At 45.6% G+C, this 19,433-nt stretch overlaps 2 protein-coding genes across 7 annotated transcripts in view; one reads left to right on the forward strand and one right to left on the reverse strand.

Annotated features, from left to right (window-relative positions):
- Positions 1–6,592, reverse strand: LOC135401023 (gem-associated protein 2-like). Of its 5 annotated transcripts, none has more exons than XM_064633126.1 (9): positions 6,326–6,592; positions 4,773–4,920; positions 4,604–4,691; positions 3,409–3,498; positions 2,918–2,977; positions 2,562–2,657; positions 2,388–2,456; positions 723–833; positions 1–175 (listed from the first exon to the last, which is right to left on the reverse strand). In XM_064633126.1, the coding sequence occupies exons 1-9, from the start codon at positions 6,444–6,446 to the stop codon at positions 77–79; spliced, it is 882 nt and encodes a 293-aa protein (XP_064489196.1). In that variant the 5' UTR covers positions 6,447–6,592; the 3' UTR covers positions 1–76. The 5 variants fall into 5 exon arrangements, with proteins under 5 accessions (XP_064489196.1, XP_064489200.1, XP_064489197.1 ...); XM_064633130.1 differs by lacking the exon at positions 6,326–6,592 and adding an exon at positions 5,274–5,344; XM_064633127.1 differs by lacking the exon at positions 6,326–6,592 and adding an exon at positions 5,096–5,186.
- The window catches only part of LOC135401022 (ribosomal protein S6 kinase alpha-2-like), a 25,243-nt gene continuing 11,159 nt past the window's right edge, over positions 5,350–19,433 (forward strand). For both annotated transcript variants that reach the window (XM_064633124.1, XM_064633125.1), the window contains exons 1-10: positions 5,350–5,540; positions 7,005–7,052; positions 8,095–8,235; positions 10,289–10,370; positions 10,651–10,731; positions 10,824–10,903; positions 11,282–11,388; positions 11,682–11,859; positions 11,933–12,003; positions 12,945–13,033. In XM_064633124.1, the coding sequence (XP_064489194.1) occupies positions 5,484–5,540; positions 7,005–7,052; positions 8,095–8,235; positions 10,289–10,370; positions 10,651–10,731; positions 10,824–10,903; positions 11,282–11,388; positions 11,682–11,859; positions 11,933–12,003; positions 12,945–13,033 (934 nt within the window). In that variant the 5' untranslated portion in view covers positions 5,350–5,483. The remainder of the gene's footprint in view (positions 5,541–7,004; positions 7,053–8,094; positions 8,236–10,288; positions 10,371–10,650; positions 10,732–10,823; positions 10,904–11,281; positions 11,389–11,681; positions 11,860–11,932; positions 12,004–12,944; positions 13,034–19,433) is intronic.

The raw sequence follows: 19,433 nt of genomic DNA on the forward strand, positions 1-19,433 counted from the left end.
TCAGAGTTTCAGATTGATTTATGATTGTGTTATGCATTTAAAAACCAAGAGAAGGTGGTGATATGCAATGCACTTGTCAGGAAGGCTCATCTGCTAAATCTTGCTGACTGAAGTAGTAGGCAATCAGGCAGATGAGCAGATTCAAAGGGACCAGGCATTCATCTTCAGCAGAGACCTGCAGTTGAAGAAATAGTGAGCACAAAACATATTACAGGCATTTTACAAACATTCTGCAAGCATTATGGCAGGGCATGCAGCACAGGTTCCATAAGGTAGAGCTAAGGCCATCATATAAACTGCACCTTGAGTCACTACATCAGTGAAAATACTTGAAGTGCAATTTAGGCCAGAAAAAATTGACAGCATCCTGTTACAGGCTCAATTACCCCAACTTTACTAACAAAGGTTCAAGGTGTACAGTCAAGACAGGTTTGCTGTGTGGCTTCAAGCTTTTAGTGAGACAAACAGTAGGACAAGCCACGTTGTCCTCAGTTGCGTACTGCTCATCTTCAGTTGGAACCAATGGGCCTTTGGGTGACCAGATGGAATTTTCCCAAGATTCTTTGATAATTCAATCGGTGCTGGCATGCCGCACTTAGCAGTGTGTACGCTGCACCGTGTAAGCAAACACGCTTTGCTTATGTGCTTCAAGGACACCCTTCAACACCTTTACTTGATGAGTTTATGTGGGGTAATCAATTTTGTGGAACTAGCAAGCCTACCAAAGTGCTCCTGGATGAAGAACAGGCCCTTGCCAGTGCTCTAATGTGGAAGCATGCCTCAGGATGCAGAGGCTTTTCCAAACATGCCAGTAGTGCATATAGCCACTTTCCCTGTAGGATACATGAGTGTTAGCCATACAAAACATATGCTAGCATGATGCTAGTCACAAACGCATCATGAATGCATAACTACTGGTTTAGTTATGCATTGTTGATTAACTATGCAACTGTTTCATTAGGACTACAACATAAAGGGTCTTAGAAAGTTGGAACAGACTTCAGAAATTTGCTCAGGTTGTATGCCTGCTGTTCAAATAGTGGTGCCCTGCTGCAATTCCCCATTTATGCAATGAACACAAACGTGCCCTCAGGAGCAGCAAGCTTACAATGGAGCAGGAAAAAGATCACTCTTGTTACCCACTTGTAGATGTCTTGCAAATAGTGAATGTTTGAAATGAAGCGATAGTCTTTGTTAATCAATAGCAAATGGAGGCTATTCCAAGTATTAACGTCGGAGTAAATATAATATCCACAAAGAAAAATGGCTGTACAAACAGTTTGTTTTATAATTCCAGGTACATGCTATGTATGCATTTAATTGTGCTGTATTTAATGCAGTGTACCCAACTCTTCATAATTACAGCCTGAAGTTTTAGGGTTTTACCCGATTCTTCCTCGAATTTGCACCCCGAATTGAAGGTTGCCGCTTTAGGGAGAAACCCGATTTTTACCCGGCAAATTGCCCTCACTGGGATCTCTGTAGGAACACACAAACGTACTTATTTGGCAGCTAATGCAGTTCCATCACTGTACCAAACCACTACACTTAGTTTGAGTAACTGAGCCCGATTTCTCCTCGAATTTAGCATACTGGAAGTTTTTTCACCCGAATTCGCATCAATTTAGAGCACATATTTATTTATCCGATTTTTACCCCCCCGAATTTAGAAAAAAATATTTCCCGAAAACTTCAGGCTCTATTCATAATACAGTCGCCGACTGATATTTCGTACTCCAAAAATTCGGGCAAAACTCTTGGAGCTGTCAAACACCCCACAGAGCCAATGTACTTCCGCTTCTTATATTTCTGCCCGTGTTTCAACAGACTACCCAGGATTCTCGTACTCATTTTGCTCCGAGCATGCCTATTTCTTTGGACTTTGTCTTCCAAGAGCCAAGACCACGCCATTTCGGACCACGCTGCAAAAGGAAACGAAGGCGGAGGTTATAGCGTGTACGTTGCCTCTCCGTTTCTCAATCTGCCGCTGGAAGGTTCAGACGACAGTGGCAGTGACGAAGAGTTTACCGTCGCGGCTCTGTCAACCGCGGTGATCCTTACGACCGTTACTATGCTCATGGAAGTACATATCGCAACAAGGCTACGCTAGCAGAAATTCGATGAGATGTGTTATCCCATGTCCGTGCAGCGAAGCAAGCTCCTATCGACAGTTATTTCAAGACAGTGTGAGAGCTCACATAAAAGTTTTTTTGAAGCATTGCAGATTTAAGCCTTTGTCTAAAAATTCGAACTGCTCGATAATTTGGACCGATTTTGTGGCTCCTTCAAGTCCGAAAAATCGGCCGGCGACTGTATACCAATATAAAGTTCAATTTGCAGACAGCCTCAACATATATTTCACTTTATGGAAGTGACCATTTTCTTACCATGTGGCTCACAAAGCCGGAATCTCGGATCCATTCCGTGTGATAGCTTATCAGTCTCTCTATGTTGTGCTACAATTGTCGAACAACATTGAAACAAGATTAGTGGAATGCTGGAGCTTATCACTGCTGGCTGAAAAGCTATGTTTGCCGTCACTGCATTTCTTCTGTGCCTACCTGTGGAAGATTTCCTATTATACTCAACAGCGGTTCATTGTTTGTCTCTTGTCCACAGCAAAGGCTCCTCCATTTGGTTTTGTCATCTATCTTTGGCTTCAACAATAGCAAAATAAAGCAAAGTTAGAAAGACGGCGGAACGATTTGTTCCATCATATATAAAATGGGAGCAATGTGACATTTTTAAACACGGGTAATGCAAGGTGGATGTGAGCAACTGTGTACATTATCCCGCCACTACAAGTCCAAGTCCAGGCGTATAGACAGTGGTGCAACTTGCTGGTCTTTCTGGTAGGCATGCTGCCTTTCCATAAACTTCGTGTCACACATACGAACAGCAACATATTCCGACTTACCAATCTTATGGGGGGTTTGACTTTGTTCTTCTTCATGACTGCCTTGTATCTTGCAAGTTTCTGAAATTATGAACATATGTGCCTGTCTAAGAATGTACGCAAAGAGAGAATTTTTACGTGACACACGAGGCCAATATAGTATGTCACATTTAAAGCCAGTCCATGTGCGTCACTCCTCAAACATCCCTTTTTTTCCACTTCAATATCTGAGGCTTCGTTACTGCTTTCAGCGAGTTCTTTCCCAGCAGGAAACACTCAACATGTTAATGTCAAGTGATGAAGAAATTCCAGTGTTTCAGTCATGATTTAAAAAAGCAAGAATCATACAAACTTTTTTTTTTTTCTTTTTGAGAATGCCTTCGTACCGATCAGGTAAAAATTTGTTACTGAGGTGAAAGTTTAGGGTGTGGCAACCTTGTATTGAAAGCATTATTGATATAGATATAGATGCAAGCCATGTGCTGTTTCTATTCATGTGTAGCATACATTACCTGCCTCACTGCAGAGAAGTTTGCAACTTGCTCTTGTTGCCACTTCAAGGGGGGAGCAAAGCCTTTGGGTGGAGGGGTGCATTCGTTGTTCTGCGTATAACAGAAACAATGTAACAGTGACCACCTGGCAACATTGGTGTTAGGACCACAAGGCAGCACCTCAATAAGTTTTCTTAAGTTAAGGGCACCCCCTGTCAAAACCATTTCAAAAGGCCCACAATGCAGAATCTGCATCCTTGTGGTGAAAAACCATTTGTAATAAAATACAGGAAGACAACTTTTGATTCTGACATGCCTCTGCATGGGAACAACCACAGCACTGTTCCCCTAGTCAATATATGCCTTCTGCTAGCTTCTACTAATTCGAGGAATGCCATAGGCATTTATGTGCACTTGCATGCAGAAATTTGTTGTTTGATGGTCAAGCCACCTGTCAAACATGCATCTAAGACAATGAATAGGAACCAAGGGGTTGCAGAAGCAGACATTGGTAATACCTCAGACAAGAAAAAAAAAGAAACAGGTGCCATGGGAGATGCAAAAGTGTTGTGTTTTTTTTAATTATTATTATTATTATTCATTTAGAAGTATGCCTGTTGTGTATGCAGAGCCTATGTGGCAATTTGATAACTCAACATGATGATGCTGAATTATTTATTTATTTAACGTACATTAAGGACCTCCTACCGGGGCGTTACATAACGGAGTAGGCAAAAATGCTGATACACTAAGTATACAGCACAATACAAACACATCAAACAATGCAAATTGCTATAAACAATGTCATAACATATTGTGTTGATATGAGGTAATGAAGTAATCAAGTGGGAGAGGCATATGCAAATACAGCTTCTTTGAACTTATAGGGGTTAGTGATTGAGACTATGGCTGGTGGGAGGACATTCCTGTCCCTAACGGTAGAAGGCACAAATGAGGTCAAGGAGGCAAATGATCCACACTTATACTGTTGAATTTGAGGGGATGATCACAGCGTAGTGAGTTGAGAATTATCAAAGGTATGTGTTTGTTGACAAATGTCCCTGTGTCAACGTGTGTGTGCATTTGTCTGAATATGCAACAGGGGGCATGAGTTTACAGACAGAAGTGAAATTTACTACGAAAATTATCCGCACATGCAGCCTCCCCTGAAAAGTGGAAATGCACCATGGACATAGGAGCAACCATCGACGCTTACATCATTTACAGTCACCGTTTGCTTGCTCGAAAATTTGCTGACGTCTAGATTGGCAACCACCACATCTGGACAGGTTTTGGCTTCTCTTCTGAAAGGAGTAGAACAATCTGAATACAAAAATAAAGAGCAACAACCATTAACAGTACGCAAGTTGCACGAGGTGACTTACTGGACACGTCTGAGATACTCATTGCCAGTTGTAGGTGGGATGTCAAGGTCGAATTCTTCTCCTGTCTCTTCCACGCTAAATGCCCTGACCATCGGTATGTCATCTCGATCATCGTCGGACATCTCGAACAGTATAGGGGAACAGAGGACTAAAATGAAGATGTGGGATGATTGGTTTTGCTAAAAAGGAAGCACGACGCACACAGAAAAGAGGTAAAAGAAGTATTTAACTGCACAAGATAGTTGAGATGGAGCTACACTACTGCTCCTGTACCCAAAATCGCTCACAAGGCAACATGAGAACGAAACCAAAATATTGCGCACACGTTGCCAGACACAGACGACGCAGGACCCGGGCAAGCACAAGTATGTTTTTGTCTGTCGATAGGGTCTTTCGCATCATCAGAGAAATACCTATTATTTTTCTACAACCGTTCCTTAAAACAAGCAAGATCGAGAAGTCAGTGTATGCAAACCACGTAATATACATATATATACATACGCAATATACATACGCAAAAAAAAAATACAACAAAAAGAAAAAAAGTCTGTCCGTAATTGTTCACGTGGTATCAACAGTTCCGTCGGTTCCGTTTCCGAACGTGTGCGCCATCTTGGCGGAAGTTGCCGCCAGGAAGCAGATTATAAAAGCATATATGTGTACAAGCAAGTGGAAGACTTCTTCAATTTACAATTGACACTGGCGAGTATAATGCCGTTGGCCCAGCTCGCGGCGGACCCCTGGGTACAGATAAAAACAGAATGCGGGGTAAGTCCTGCGATATTGCGCTATTGGGTTTGTAGGTTATGCTCGTAGCTCCAACACTTGCCCGGCATAGGAGCCAAAACACAAGTTTAAAGGCCTAGTGTTTTACGTTCGCATATGTTTGCCGGTCCTATATTAATTGAGCCAGTACAAAATTCTCCGCACCAAGGGGCACCCTGCGGAGGCTCAACGCAAACACAACTCGACGTACGAGTGTCGTTATGATGCTTACAGCAGCGAACATCTTACCGCGTTGTTGCTAGTCTGTGCACTGTGCTTTCTTTTTTCCTTTTTAGCATTCAATACTCACGTTTTACTCAGCACACGGACAGGGTAAATGTGTAGTGTTTGTTTTATTGTGTGTACTTGCTTCGAGCTGACTGCGTAGAGAGTAGTACTTCGTCAATAATTGCATAACTGTTATGGGCATTTGCATACACAAGTCGAACAGTTCTTGACTATATAAGTTCCCGTTTTCATGGTGATCATACTAATTATGTAACAGCAAAGGCATTCACTACCGGTAGCATTTTCTTGAGGATGAGGACACGGGAAAAGGATTTAGACAGAACGAGGATGTCTACAAATGTCTAAAAGTCGCTTTCAACAAGTGGTAATAAGTCGCACTAGTAGAGAAAACATGAGGAGAATCATCACAGTGAAGCAATTCGAATGAAGATTGACCAAGAATGCAAAACTGGCCATTAGAGCATCACTTTGCATACTTTAATGTTGTATTTTATTGTTCACTTTTCAACACAGTGAAAAAAATTATTGGGGTTATGTACCTGCCAAGGTTACTTGGGAGAGATTTGCAGTATTTGACAGTAAAATGGCACAGACAAGACGGATCTGTCTCTGTGTTGTCGGTCTTTTCCTCTTGAATTGAGTAGTTATACCGTTTGGCATAACATGTGAAAGCACAATTAAAAGTTGGACATTTAGTTGCTTACATGGACACTGCCATCAGCACGTGAACAAAATGCTGTCCCGCGAAAGTGTTGCCCATGCTCAGGCTTTTCTGTCATGACACCCACAGTTCAGCTCAGCACATCAAGTAAACATACCACTTGTCTATAGGGTGGCTGTGGCTATGCCAACATAAGGGGGGATATTGATTTCCTTTCTTTAGTTTCTTTGTATTTTATTCTTAAGCCCTTCTTTTATCGCTTTTTTTTTCTCACATACTTCTCCATCTCGCCTTTTCCCCTCAGCATTCGTGACAAACAATTGCCCCACTGATATGAACATGCAAGCTTGTTCTTTTTTAAACTTCTAACAATGGCTGGTGTCAAAGTCCTGCAACTTTATATTAGTTGGAAGGGAACCTCGAGACAAGGAATAGACATACACCGGACAACAAATTCTCGATAATTTGTACAACCAGCTAGCCTGCATCTTATCGCTCCTTCAAATATGGTGTTGTTTCTTCTGTTAAAAAATAATATTTAATCATTTTTCCCCTAGGGGCCACCAGGCGAAGAGATGGTTGTGGATGACAGTGATGAAACCCAGGTGAGTAAGCTATTGGATCTATTTCATCGTGTATAGCAACAGGTTGTTTTTCTGTACATTGGAATTTAGTAAGAATCATTGGAATAAAAAAGCCAGTGTGTCCTATGTCCTGATTCTGGAACACATCTGGGTGCTATTGGATGTTCCTAAAGGCTGCCTATCCCTAATGCAAAGACTTCCAATACTGTTCTTAATTTCTGGTCTGTGCCAACAAATTCGCTTGGTTTAGCCATCGCTAGTGTGGTGCATGCAATCATTTGCTATTTGTTCCCGTGATCAAGAAACATGGAAAGAAACTCTAAATTTGAGGTTTTTCTTGTGCTAAGTCTCTTCTCATTCTTGGTGTCCTTAAAGGGGTTGAGAAACCAAATGTAACCCACTAAACGTATGGCATCGTTTCATGCATTGTAGTCCATGGAGCCGACACGGAAAGTCCCACATTCATCACTTGAACGATTTTCTTACAATTGGGTTTTTAAAACTGCATTTTTTTTAAAGCCACCGTCGACGGCAGTGCCAAACAGCGCTGAGAGATATTGGCAGACGAACAGGGAGTGATGTTTTAGGTGTACGCGTTTGCCCGAAGTTCCCTAGTGTCACCGTGCCAAAACCAGTCCGGCGGCCGTCTCCCCCTCTACAACAGCTTACGTCGTCGTGGAAATGGGAAAAAAATGTGCTTCCTTTTCCGAACATAAGATTTCATTCCGAAAACGGTCGAGGAGGTTTAGAGCTGAGAGCAATGGAGGAGTCCGCTCAGCGCGCGTCCATTGGATTGCAGTAGCTTCGTAACGCAAGATCGCAGAGACATAGCGTTTTGATGTGCATGTTCAGTACACATAGATCAATATGTACCAGGTGATTTCTTCAGAAGCTTGGAAATGGTTTCAGAACCCCTTTAAGTATGGGTATTCACCGACACATGCTCAAATATTTTCCTCTATTTTATCTGAGAATGTTAATATGGCTTCCATGGTAGGTACCTATATTGGAATTCCTGCGTGCAATATATTTCACATGTGTGTTTCCACCAACGCAATTTCAGGGCGCCGACATGGAAACGGGCGACACTGCCGAAGGCACTCACGAATTTGAGCTGACAAATGTCACCAAGGAAGGCCATCCTAAGGGAGACCCAAGTCAGTTCAAACTACTTAAAGTTTTGGGGCAAGGCTCCTTTGGAAAGGTACCATCGACAGTTCTATTAATCTTTTGTGTCAACAGAATGGATGCTGAGCACATTATTTGTTGCTGCTATCTTTGTAGCTATTCTCTACGAGGATGAACATGCTGCTGCATCTCAACTTGTAGCAGTTCTATAAAACTTTGCACAGAAAGATCGGGAAAGGTTGACTATAGATTTTGCTGAAATACCTCACTGTTAAAACCACTAACAAACTGTGCTTCGGAGAGGCTGAAAAGTGTGGTGTGCATGCAATGGACCTTTTTCACAACGGCCTATGCGCTTGACCTTGAGGTGCCAGAGAGGGTTATCTCAGTCTTCACTAGATGGTGCAGTGTGGGGATGACAGACATGGGGACCAGTGGGGAGGCCGCACGAACGGTACAAGCTTGTCGGTCCTGCTCCGGACCGATTTTGGTCCTTTGTGCTATCCACGTGGATTTATTTTGGCGCGCACCGAGTGTGGTTTGCTGGGGAGCTGCCAGGATACGAAGCGTATGTGAAAAGGGTCCATTGGTGCACGACTTGCAGCTAACCATGGAGTACAGCATAAGGCAGTTTGCTATGCTGAAATAGTTAGTTTCTTCACATGCATACTGAAAAAAGTGCTGAAATATGATGCAAACAGGACGGACGCGCACTATCAACTGAGAGTTTAATGCACCAAAAAGGAATGAAGGAGGCATGTTACAAGCCTGATTACAACCGAAAACACAGCTTACATTGGAAACTTGTCTGAAAATTCAAATTCGTTATTAAACAAGGCCAAGGACGATTGGCTTGCACACTTCGCTGACCCAGCTGTTTTCATTACAAAGGCCTCTATCAGCTCGCGGGTACTCTTTTATCTTGACGCTCCCTTTATTTCGGTCTTATGAAAAAGTTGGTCGCAACCACCTCTTCTACAATGAAGAGCCAGGTTGCTGGAGGGTGTAGCTTTTTGGGAGTTGGCAGTGGCAATTTTCTTCACATATTTCTTTTCTCCTATGTTCCAAAGTAGCCCATTTACAGGCAAAAATTTCTTTAAAATGTTTGTACGGTTTGATACTGCACCAGTCATGCGTCTTTCATGCTCTCATAAAGCATCTCATTTGACCTGTTAGTAACTATTCACCTTGATAAAAGCATTAAAAAACAGATCAGGTAGGGGCGAAACAAAGCGGCTCATTGTGTGTGTTTTGTCTGTATCTTGTTGTTGATAGTTATGCTAAACACAATTTGCTGGCACATGCAACTTGCAATGGTCTGAATTTTCTCTGTGAGGACACATTTTTTTCCTAGTGATTATTTACGAGATTCTATCGATTATCTTGCGAGCTGGAGGTCAAATATGTGTTGCGACTTTTAATATCATTCTACAAAGTACTGTAAGTTTGTCTTTCTTTACTCCTGCTTTTACATCTGCTTTGGAGAAGCTGGCAACATTGTCCAATGGCACCCTGCAAACGGAGAAAGGAAAGCTATTTGTTAAAGGGATAGCCCTCTCTCCCGTATCTATCGAATCCCTGCTCCACTGTTCACCAACTCGAGCTGTTTCTTGTCGGCATTATAAATCGTTGGAATCCACAAGGTCCAAAATTTGCTCGCAGAAATACTCATGCACATTGTGGAGATGAGGAAATGTGGGTGCAGCCTTGTCGTGTGACTTCCTTCTCTCCTGCTGCCAAATTCCCTGTGACTCGCTGCAGATAATACACGAGGAGAAGGAAGGGGAGAGCACGTTGACACGTCACGGAGACATGATGCGAGCCGATGGGGAGGTCCTCCGGTTGCTCCTTCCCATAGCTCCGCTGATGACTGTCATGACAAAATACAAAACTCTGGGAAAATATTGACTTCAAGCAAAAGGACTTGCAAGAAAGCCATTTGCAGTCAAATGTTACAGATATTTAGTTGTAAGATGTCAGGGGCGAGCTTTCCCTTCAAACGTGACACAAAAGAGGTGTGTGCTAGTATGCGACTGCTGACATGTCGAACAAAATTCAGTGGACGAAGTGTACCACAAAACAAAGTTTAACGTGTCATAATGACAAATAATTGGCCTTCTCGTTTGCAGGTCTTCCTTGTAAAGAAAATAGTTGGCCCAGATGCTGGTACGCTCTATGCGATGAAGGTTCTCAAAAAGGCCACCCTAAAAGGTGAATGTGGACTGTGACTACTCTGCTCTCTGAGTTTGAATTTGTGACACGAAAAGGGCAGGTTAAGAATAGCTGATAGTTTATTTGTACGCACACATGATAGATATGCATTCTGCAAGATATATGCCTATGTGAAGCTCTGTAGGTTTATATATGTGCTGGAGGTGTGTTAGACAACTCTCCAAGCTAGAATTGTTGTATCACAATCTTGGTCAACATTAGCATTGATTAACATTAGGATTAAACTTGTTCCTCAATAGCTCTATTTCGCACTTTACAGTTCGAGACAGGTTACGAACAAAGATGGAGCGTGACATTTTGGCGGAGGTCCGTCATCCTTTCGTTGTAAAGCTGCATTATGGTTAGTAATACTGATTTTGAAAATCTGCCTTTCACCATCTCTTGAGATTGTGTCATTATAATTTATCTTAAATGTTATTTTGTTTTCTATAGCATTTCAGACTGAGGGGAAGCTCTACCTGATCTTGGATTTTCTTAAAGGAGGGGACCTCTTTACAAGGTTAAGTAAGGAGGTTAGTGCAAGATGCTGAGTCTTATCCATTACATTAAAGGAAAAGCTCTAGAAACAGTGAGGTGTTGCATAGTGCAAAATATATTCATGTTTGTGTAAGCCATGTAATGCTGCTTTAGCACCAGGCTTGCAGTATGTGTTTGTCTCACTGTGGGAAGTATTGTTCCACTTCCAACATTGATCGAAAACTTGCGCTCTGTAAAGGGGTGCTGCAGATGTAACCGTATTCAGTGGGGTCAACTATGTTCTGCACAAGATCAGTGTGCCAGCCTGGGAAATTCCGAGTTGCACTGTTGCATTTATGGCTCACCGTGCAAGTAAATGGCTTGACAACTGGCTCTGTGAGCTGCTGTTGCCTAACCACAATTTTTTATCACAGGTGATGTTTACTGAAGAAGATGTGAAGTTTTATCTGGCTGAGCTGGCCTTGGCATTGGACCATTTGCATGGTCTGGGCATTATCTACAGGGACCTTAAGCCTGAAAAGTAAGCCAAAACGATTTTTGCTGTCACTTTTTCTTGGTCCTCTTTCTCTTTTACTAGGATAGATATTGCTGAGGTCAAGCAAATTTATGGGAGCCAAATGATACTAAATTTGTTTTCAAAAATTAAGTGGCAATTAGTTATGTGATGTGGCATCCGAATCGGGTTCTTTATGCATTCCTTCTAACAGCAAGGACAGACCTGCATAGTATCCTACAAGCTTTGAGTTATATGCTGGTGTGGTCTTGCTAACAGTGTTTCAGGTTGCATTTTGCGCTGATTCTGTGCTTTTGCAGTATATTGCTCGATTCAGATGGACACATCAGCCTCACTGACTTTGGTCTAAGCAAAGAGGCCCTAAACGACCAGAAGGCATACTCTTTCTGTGGTACGATAGAGTACATGGCACCAGAGGTGATTAATAGAAAAGGACATACAATGGCAGCAGACTGGTGGTCATTTGGTGTACTCATGGTGAGCGTTTGTCGATTAGTTCATACCAGGAGCAAAGTGCAGTGGTATATATGTCTATTTTTTTGTTTGTCAGTTTGAAATGCTGACCGGAGGCTTGCCGTTTCAAGGGACAAACAGGAAGGAAACCATGCTGCAAATCCTCAAGTGAGCTTCCCTTTATTTTTGCCCGTGCGTTGCGTTATTAGGCACATCAAAAGCCTTTGCTTTCATGGGCTTCTTCATTGGTAAGCTTTACTAGACATATGCTTGTACACCACTTCAGAGGACACACCAGAATCATTGTCTCGTTACTAAGGTAGTCACTTTCAATTTTGAGCCATGTATAGGTACTGTTTGCAGAGTTCCATTCACCAGAACCTCGTAGTTTTTAGAATAAGTTACAGAAACCAACAACGTAGGAACACCTTCTTTCAATTTCAGGCAGACATCGTGAACTGGACCGCTTAAAGGAAAAAGATGTTTAAGTAAAGTCATCTTGTTGCAGTAGCAGTATATAAGCAAAAAATCAAAAATAAATTGTGCTCGTGGAGTTTTGTTGTTAATGAGATGTTACTCTTTCCTTATGCATTCAGTTACCATGAACAAATATACTTAGAGCCTTGTGCCTTGGGGATAAACCTGTTCGTACTCCCTTGATTTGCATCATCATTTGGGTTCAATGGAAAAAAGAAAAGAAATGGAAAGGAACTTGCCAAAGTGCAAATTCGGCCACCAGAACAGGCACTGGAGAACGCTAAGCACTGCACATTCAGCACAGCGGTTCAACATCCTGTGTTCATCCGTTCTTCAGTGCAAGAAGCACTGTTCATTTTCCAACTGATATCTCCAGCCTTTACCCTATTGCAATAAAGCCAAATTTTTGTTCCCCAATTTTTGAAAAAACTTGCACCCTGAAAACGCAAGGGTCTAAATATACTGTGCTCATGAAATTCATAAAATGAAATACTTCAGTGCAAAACACAGGCACCTAGAAAATATGTGAACGTTTATCTTGATATTGACTGTGATTTGAACAAGAAATCATTTTTGGTATGCTCACTGACTGTTCTTGTCCCGAACCATTTCTTTGTTTTTTCATCAACCAGAGCTAAGCTTGGCATGCCGCAGTTCCTGAGCCCGGAAGCACAAAGTTTATTGAGAGCACTTTTCAAAAGAAATCCTGCCAACCGGTTAGGTACGCTGTTTTTACTCTTCCTGTGGTGCATGCTCCTAATGCTCTATGTCGATAATGAATGAATTTCCACTATGAGGATTAGTAAGAATTTAAGCACAGTGGGAGATGGTCTATTAAACAGGGAATCTAGCAGGGAATTAAACAGGCAGATCTAAAATATGAAATGTTGCCTAAAAATAAATTGAACATCTGACATTCCTTTTGCGAAAATTAGATTAACTGAAACTTTTACATAAAACTACTTCAAGAACAGGATTTTATCATGTACATGCATGTCTTAAAAATTTTCATGCTCTCTGCATGCTACAGACCCCCTTCCACGGTCAGCTTGCAATTTCAGCTGATATGGATGTGCAGGGTGAATTTTGCACTCTTTTTAGATCTTCAATATAGTGGGCATTTTTTTTATCCTTTACAGAGTGTTTATAATAAAAATATGAGAGCTACATAGACACAGATTGCGCAGATGTGTTATGCTATGCGGCCAGGCAGACATCCTTTCAGAAAGCGCATGTAACGGACGACTAAATAGATACTACCTAATTTTCATCAATTATTAATAATGGTTTTGTAGAAATGTGAAATCACAAAAATTAAGCCAGCCATTAATTAAAATCATCCTCTTTTTTTAATATCCTGAAATGTGCATGTACTTTGAGATATAAGCCGTTAAATTTTGCTATGCAAATGAGCCAAAACTGAAACCACTTTCTTCTTGAGCAAAGAGAGCGACTGGCATTTGCGTGACAGAGCCATGTGCTTTGTAGCGATGGAGCTGGTTGGAGTAAACACAATTTATACTATCTCAAAGTACGTGCTCGTTTCAGGATATTTAAAAAAGGGGGTTTATTCAAATACCGATTGCCTACAATCCTTTCGTTTTTCAAAAACATCAAATTATATATGTAGCTAGTTAATGAATTTTAGGTAACTAGTTGCATGCGCTTTCCCCCTGGATCTCCGCCACAAAACGCATCAGAGCTGCTCTGTTTTTGCTTTTGTAATCTGTAAAGAAAAAAAAATCTCCTGTATTTTGCAAAAATATGGGGTTGCATCTGACTTGCCTTAAATTTGCATCCCTATGGGATTTGTACAATGTTTCTTGTACTTGGTAAAGGTCACATTACTGTGAAGAAATAATGGAAAGCAATCTTATACCACTGTCACACTGGCAGTCTTCGACTATTGAGATCAATGACCATTGAAAATGCAGGTAGTACTACCTAGTGTGTAATGCGTCAACCTCTCAGAAAACATTGAATCCAATGCTTGTTGAGAAGTTGACGCGTTACACGCTAGGTGGCACTACACGCACTTTAAATGGTCGTTGGTTTCAGTGGTCATTGAAGACTGCCCGTGTGACAGGGCTATAAATCCACAATAATTAGTAATAACAGTGATGAGCACAAACAGTTACTCTTATTCTCCTCGTACGGTAGCAAATACATAGAGTATAGTCAATGACAACTATGGGAAATACGGGTTAAAGCCTCCCGGTCAACTTCAACCCTTCCGTGGGTGCTCTAATAGCCAAAAGCCGTTCCCTATTGTCAAACAAGAATGACTCGGACACAAGAGATGTGACTTACATGGTTTAATCTCTGCCGCCAAAGCACACAACTATCTACACCGACCGTCACAGCCCGATTGTCCCACTGTCCCCGTTGTTTTCCCCCGCGTCCCTTCTCCTCCTGGGGTCCTCCCTTGACCTTGGGGACTTGCGGTCGCCCAAGGCCAATCCGGAGTGCTAGCCTCCTACGAGGGTGCCAGGGAGGACCCCACACCTCCCCCCACCTAAGGCCCGGTCTTGGGGTCCAGGAATTTGAGGAGATCTTCGTCCAGGGACGCAGGGCTCGGCGACGAGTCGACCGCCATACGGTCTTGGCCCGTAGTCACAGGCACGACTGCGGGATCAGCCGGCTGTGGCACTAGGATGGGCGCTGTCCCTCTGGGGTCCGTCCCGGCGATGAGGTCCGGGCGGAAGGCCCGGAGGATTTCGACGGCGGCTGCGACGGCCAGGTCTGCGGTGACCGCAGCAGGTGCCACAGGCCTCTCAGGTGCGGGTGCTGCCGGCGTGGCGTCCGGGGTACCCTGCGTGGCTCCAGCGAGGGCAGCGACGGCGCTAGCGTGGCGGGGACCTCTGACGTGTGTAGGCCGGTCGATGACCAGGCCCCCGCACGTGGTGCACAGACGCGCAGCCTCCTCGTCGCTGTAGACCGCGGCCGGCTCGCTGGGGTAGCGGTCTTGAAGAGTCATCCCCCGGAAGGTGGCAGCCACGCCGTCCGGATCTGCACCCCTTAGTGGCCTGGGCTGGTGGCGCCACCGCGTGTGGGACACGAAGCTGGCCGTCGTGTCCCCAACCTGCGCCGTCCATGTTGCTGCCGATCGGCGTTGAGGAGGAGCGGGCTGGACTGGTCGCTCCAGCACCCGTCGGTCCCATGCGCTACCCCGTCTGCTCCCGGAACGGGAGCGGGGGGCACCATCCTTAGGTCGTGCTCTGCTGCCAAGAAACCTGCAAGCAGTTGTGCGGAAGCACGGCATGGTTAACGAACGCGCAAATTGTATGCATGCGACCGCTCTCCCGCTTCTCGTGCTCCGCCGCGGGTGGAACAAACCGTCCTAGCACGCCGCCTCGGGTGTGAACCCCCCGAGTTTTGTTTCGGCTCTCTGGACACATCACCGCCCTCAGAGTCAGCCCCCTGATCGCGTTCATGGTAGTGCTTTAAATCACCAACATGAACGGGACCAGCCTCCTCCCCCGTTTCCACACGGCGGATTCGATATGTCAGGCGGGATACCCGGGATACTACCCGAAATGGCCCCTCCCAACGCTGAGCCAACGATGCTGCAAAACCCATCGCAGCATTGCTCAGTGGATGCGTTCGCCTTAGGACCAAATCCCCGACTTCGTACGACAGGGCACGATGCCCCTTATCGTACTGAAGCGCCTGATCAGTGCGAGCGATGTCTAGGCTCTCTCTTGCGCAAGTCACCGCGTCCGAGAGCCGACTACGCAACTCGCTCGCGTACTTCGACAGGCTACGAGCAATCGGCGTGGTCTGTCTCAGCACGTTCTCCATCGGAAAACTAATGTCCTTCCCGAAGTTCAGGTACGCAGGAGAAAACCCTGTCGACCTATTCACCGTCGTCCTGGTTGCAAAGCCCAACTCAGGTAGACGCTCATCCCAATCCTTATGCTTGTCGGTTAACGCCACCAACATGCTCTTTAGGTTGCGGTTCACCCTTTCAGTGATATTCGCCTGGGGATGATATGGAGTCGTTCTCTTGTGCCGGATCCCTAGGGCCGCACAGGAGTCGACGAACACCCTACCTGTGAAGTAGGAAGCATTATCAGTAATCAGCTGGGACGGAAAGCCGAACCGTGAGAATGTCTCAAGCAGCCGGTCCCATATCCGTTCCGACACCAGCTTCCTAAGCGGGAATAGCTCCACCCACTTAGAGAAATGATCAGTGACCACCAACAGGTACTGGTTCCCGCGTGGACTTCTCGGAAATGGTCCCATCACGTCACACGCTACGATATGCCAAGGGTAGCTACTAACAACCGGTTGCAACATGCCAGGAGGCTTACCACCTCGAGGCTTTGCCTTCTGGCATACCAGGCAGCTACGGGTAAAGCGCATAACATCCTGCCTCATACCCGGCCAAGTCACAACACGACATAACTTATGATAAGTCTTGCTGCCGCTGCCGTGACCCGCCAGAGCTGAGTCATGGAAGTACCGCATAAATACCTTTCGCAGTCTCCTTGGAACCACCACCCTGAAAGGGGAAACACTCTCGTCCTCCTCGTCCAAGCCGGGTACGTATCGCAGCAAGAGCCCGTCATCACTCAACAAGTATGAGTCCAAGCAGCCATCAAAATCCCTGTCAACGTTCCCGGTGTCAGCTGCACTATTGTCCGCCAGCTTTCCAGACACCCGTTGACATAACCCGTCTGATTTCTGTGCCTCTAAGAGCTCTTCCCTGCTTACGACCGTTCCCCAAGCCGAGGAGTTACCCGCGGGATTCGAACCAATCGCCGCCACGAGATGTCCCCTCTCGGTCTGGCTTCTACAACCATTCCGGAGACTTACACACTTACCTGTGTTACCAGTCTCTCTTTCACCCTCCTCGCTTACCGCAAGAGAGTCTGCTCGGCCCCCATGTACGGACTGTACGACCAGGCCAGCATCATACTCATCTCTGGGCCCACCACCCATCTCTGCCCTCCCACTCGGATTCCTTCTGTGCATCAGAACAGCGGGAACCCAGTGGCGCACGAGACAATGCATCAGCCACCTTGTTCGTGCTACCCTTCAGGTACTGTACCTGATACGAATAACCCTGGAGCGCTAACGCCCAGCGTGCTAACCTGCCAGCCGGTTTCTTCAACCGCTGCAGCCATGCGAGTGCCTGGTGGTCCGTCTGAATGGCGAAAGTCGTCCCATCCAGATACATGTCAAACTTTTTCAATCCGAACATCACCGCCAAGCACTCCTTCTCCGTAACGGAATAATTCCCTTCCGCCGGGGTGAGTGTACGACTTGCAAAAGCGACAGGGCATAAATCTCCCTCATGCTCTTGCAGTAACACTGCTCCAACCCCGTAATCACTCGCGTCCGTCTGCATCACGAACGGCTTGTTCAAGTCCGGCAACCACAATCTAGCTGTATCCGCTATTGTTTGTGTTAAAGAGGAAAATGCCTCCTCCTGCCTAGGACCCCAAGACCACTGCATATTCTTCCGCAGCAGCTCGTAAAGTGGCTTAGCCAGAGTCGCACATCGCGGAATGAACTGGCGATAAAAGCCAACCATTCCTAAGAACCTCTGCAAGCTCTTGATGTCATGCGGACGAGGATAATCGATTATAGCTCTCAACTTTTCCTCGTTCGGACTCAGTGTGCCACGATCCACTACAAACCCTAGGAGATCCACCTTAGGGGATGCAATCTGAACCTTCCCCGGATTAATTGTCAACCCGGCGTCTCTCATTCTACTCAGAACAGTACGCAAGTGAATGAGGTGCTCCCTGAACGACCTAGAAAATACCACCACATCGTCCATGTAAGCCATGGCATAATTGAACTTCGCGTCACCCAGCACGACGTCCATTAGCCTCTGAAAACTAGCGGGCGAATTGGATAATCCAAACGGGAGCCTCGTAAATTCAAACAAGCCTCTATGACAAGTGAATGCCGTCTTTTGGACATCCTCCGCCGCTACCGGTATCTGTAGGAAACCCCGACTACAGTCCAAGATCGTGAACACGCTGGCATTCCCCAGCGCGTACATGATTGACTCGATAGACGGAAACGGATATGCATCCCTCACCGTTAGGGCGTTCAGCTGGCGATAATCCACACACAGCCTTGCCGTCCCATCCTTTTTCGGAGCTAACACCACCGGAAAAGCCCAGGGGCTCTGCGACCGCCTAACCGCACCTGTCGCAACCATCTCCTCTAGCGCCGCGTCAAGAATCTCCCTCTTACGCGCGCTAAGAGGCCTCGGATTACACCTCCAGGGCCTCGACGTACCAGTATCAATCCGATGCTCTAAAACATCAGTCGTCCCTGGCCTCTCAGTGAACATCTCGGAAAACGGGAGCAAAACGTCAGCAAGCTTGGCGCGCTCTGCCCCTCCGCCCCCGAAAGATGCAACCACCCTCTCGATTACCTGTGGCGCATTCCCCACAGTGAGCACAGCCTCTCCGCTGTTCGGCTCATACGATTGGGTGCCCACGCGACTGGTTAAGTTACCAGCCGGCGGCGGAACCGCGAAAGGAATCAACGGACTCAATGGACCGCCGCACCGATACCCATTCGCTTTTAAATCGAGAATCAGTCCTTCTCGAACAATGAAATCCCGCCCCAAAATAATTGGAGTGGACAAACCCGACAGATAAACAAACCGCTGTCGGCATCGCCTTCCGCTGAAGCACAATGAAAGTCTCACAGCGCCTCCAGCATTCGTCACACCCGAAGCTAACCGCATGGGAATGTTGACCTTTCTGACGCGAACATTTCGTCCGCGGCAATCTGCGTATACGGCGTCTCCGATTAGCGAGAGCGTGGCGCCTGTATCCACCAAGCCCATGTACTCTTTACCAGCTATCGTTACGCCTATGTACGGCGCAGAAACGAGGACGGATCCCTGTACTCTGCAAGCTAATGGGGCCAACGCTAACCCGTCCTCGGCAAAATCTTGCGGCGAGGTACGAGACATACACCCCAAGCTTTCACCTGTCGCCGACGACGGATCAGGGCTAACCCCAACTCCCGCCGCCGGCTCTACTCGTTTCCCTGCGCTAAGCGAGAACTCCGCTGGCGGTGGGGACAGTTGCGCTTGTAATGACCCAACTCATTACACCCATAGCACCTGGGCTGCGCGCGCCCGTGGT

This window comes from Ornithodoros turicata, chromosome 7 (assembly GCF_037126465.1).
Source record: "Ornithodoros turicata isolate Travis chromosome 7, ASM3712646v1, whole genome shotgun sequence".
NCBI classification, from domain to species: Eukaryota; Metazoa; Arthropoda; class Arachnida; order Ixodida; family Argasidae; genus Ornithodoros; species Ornithodoros turicata.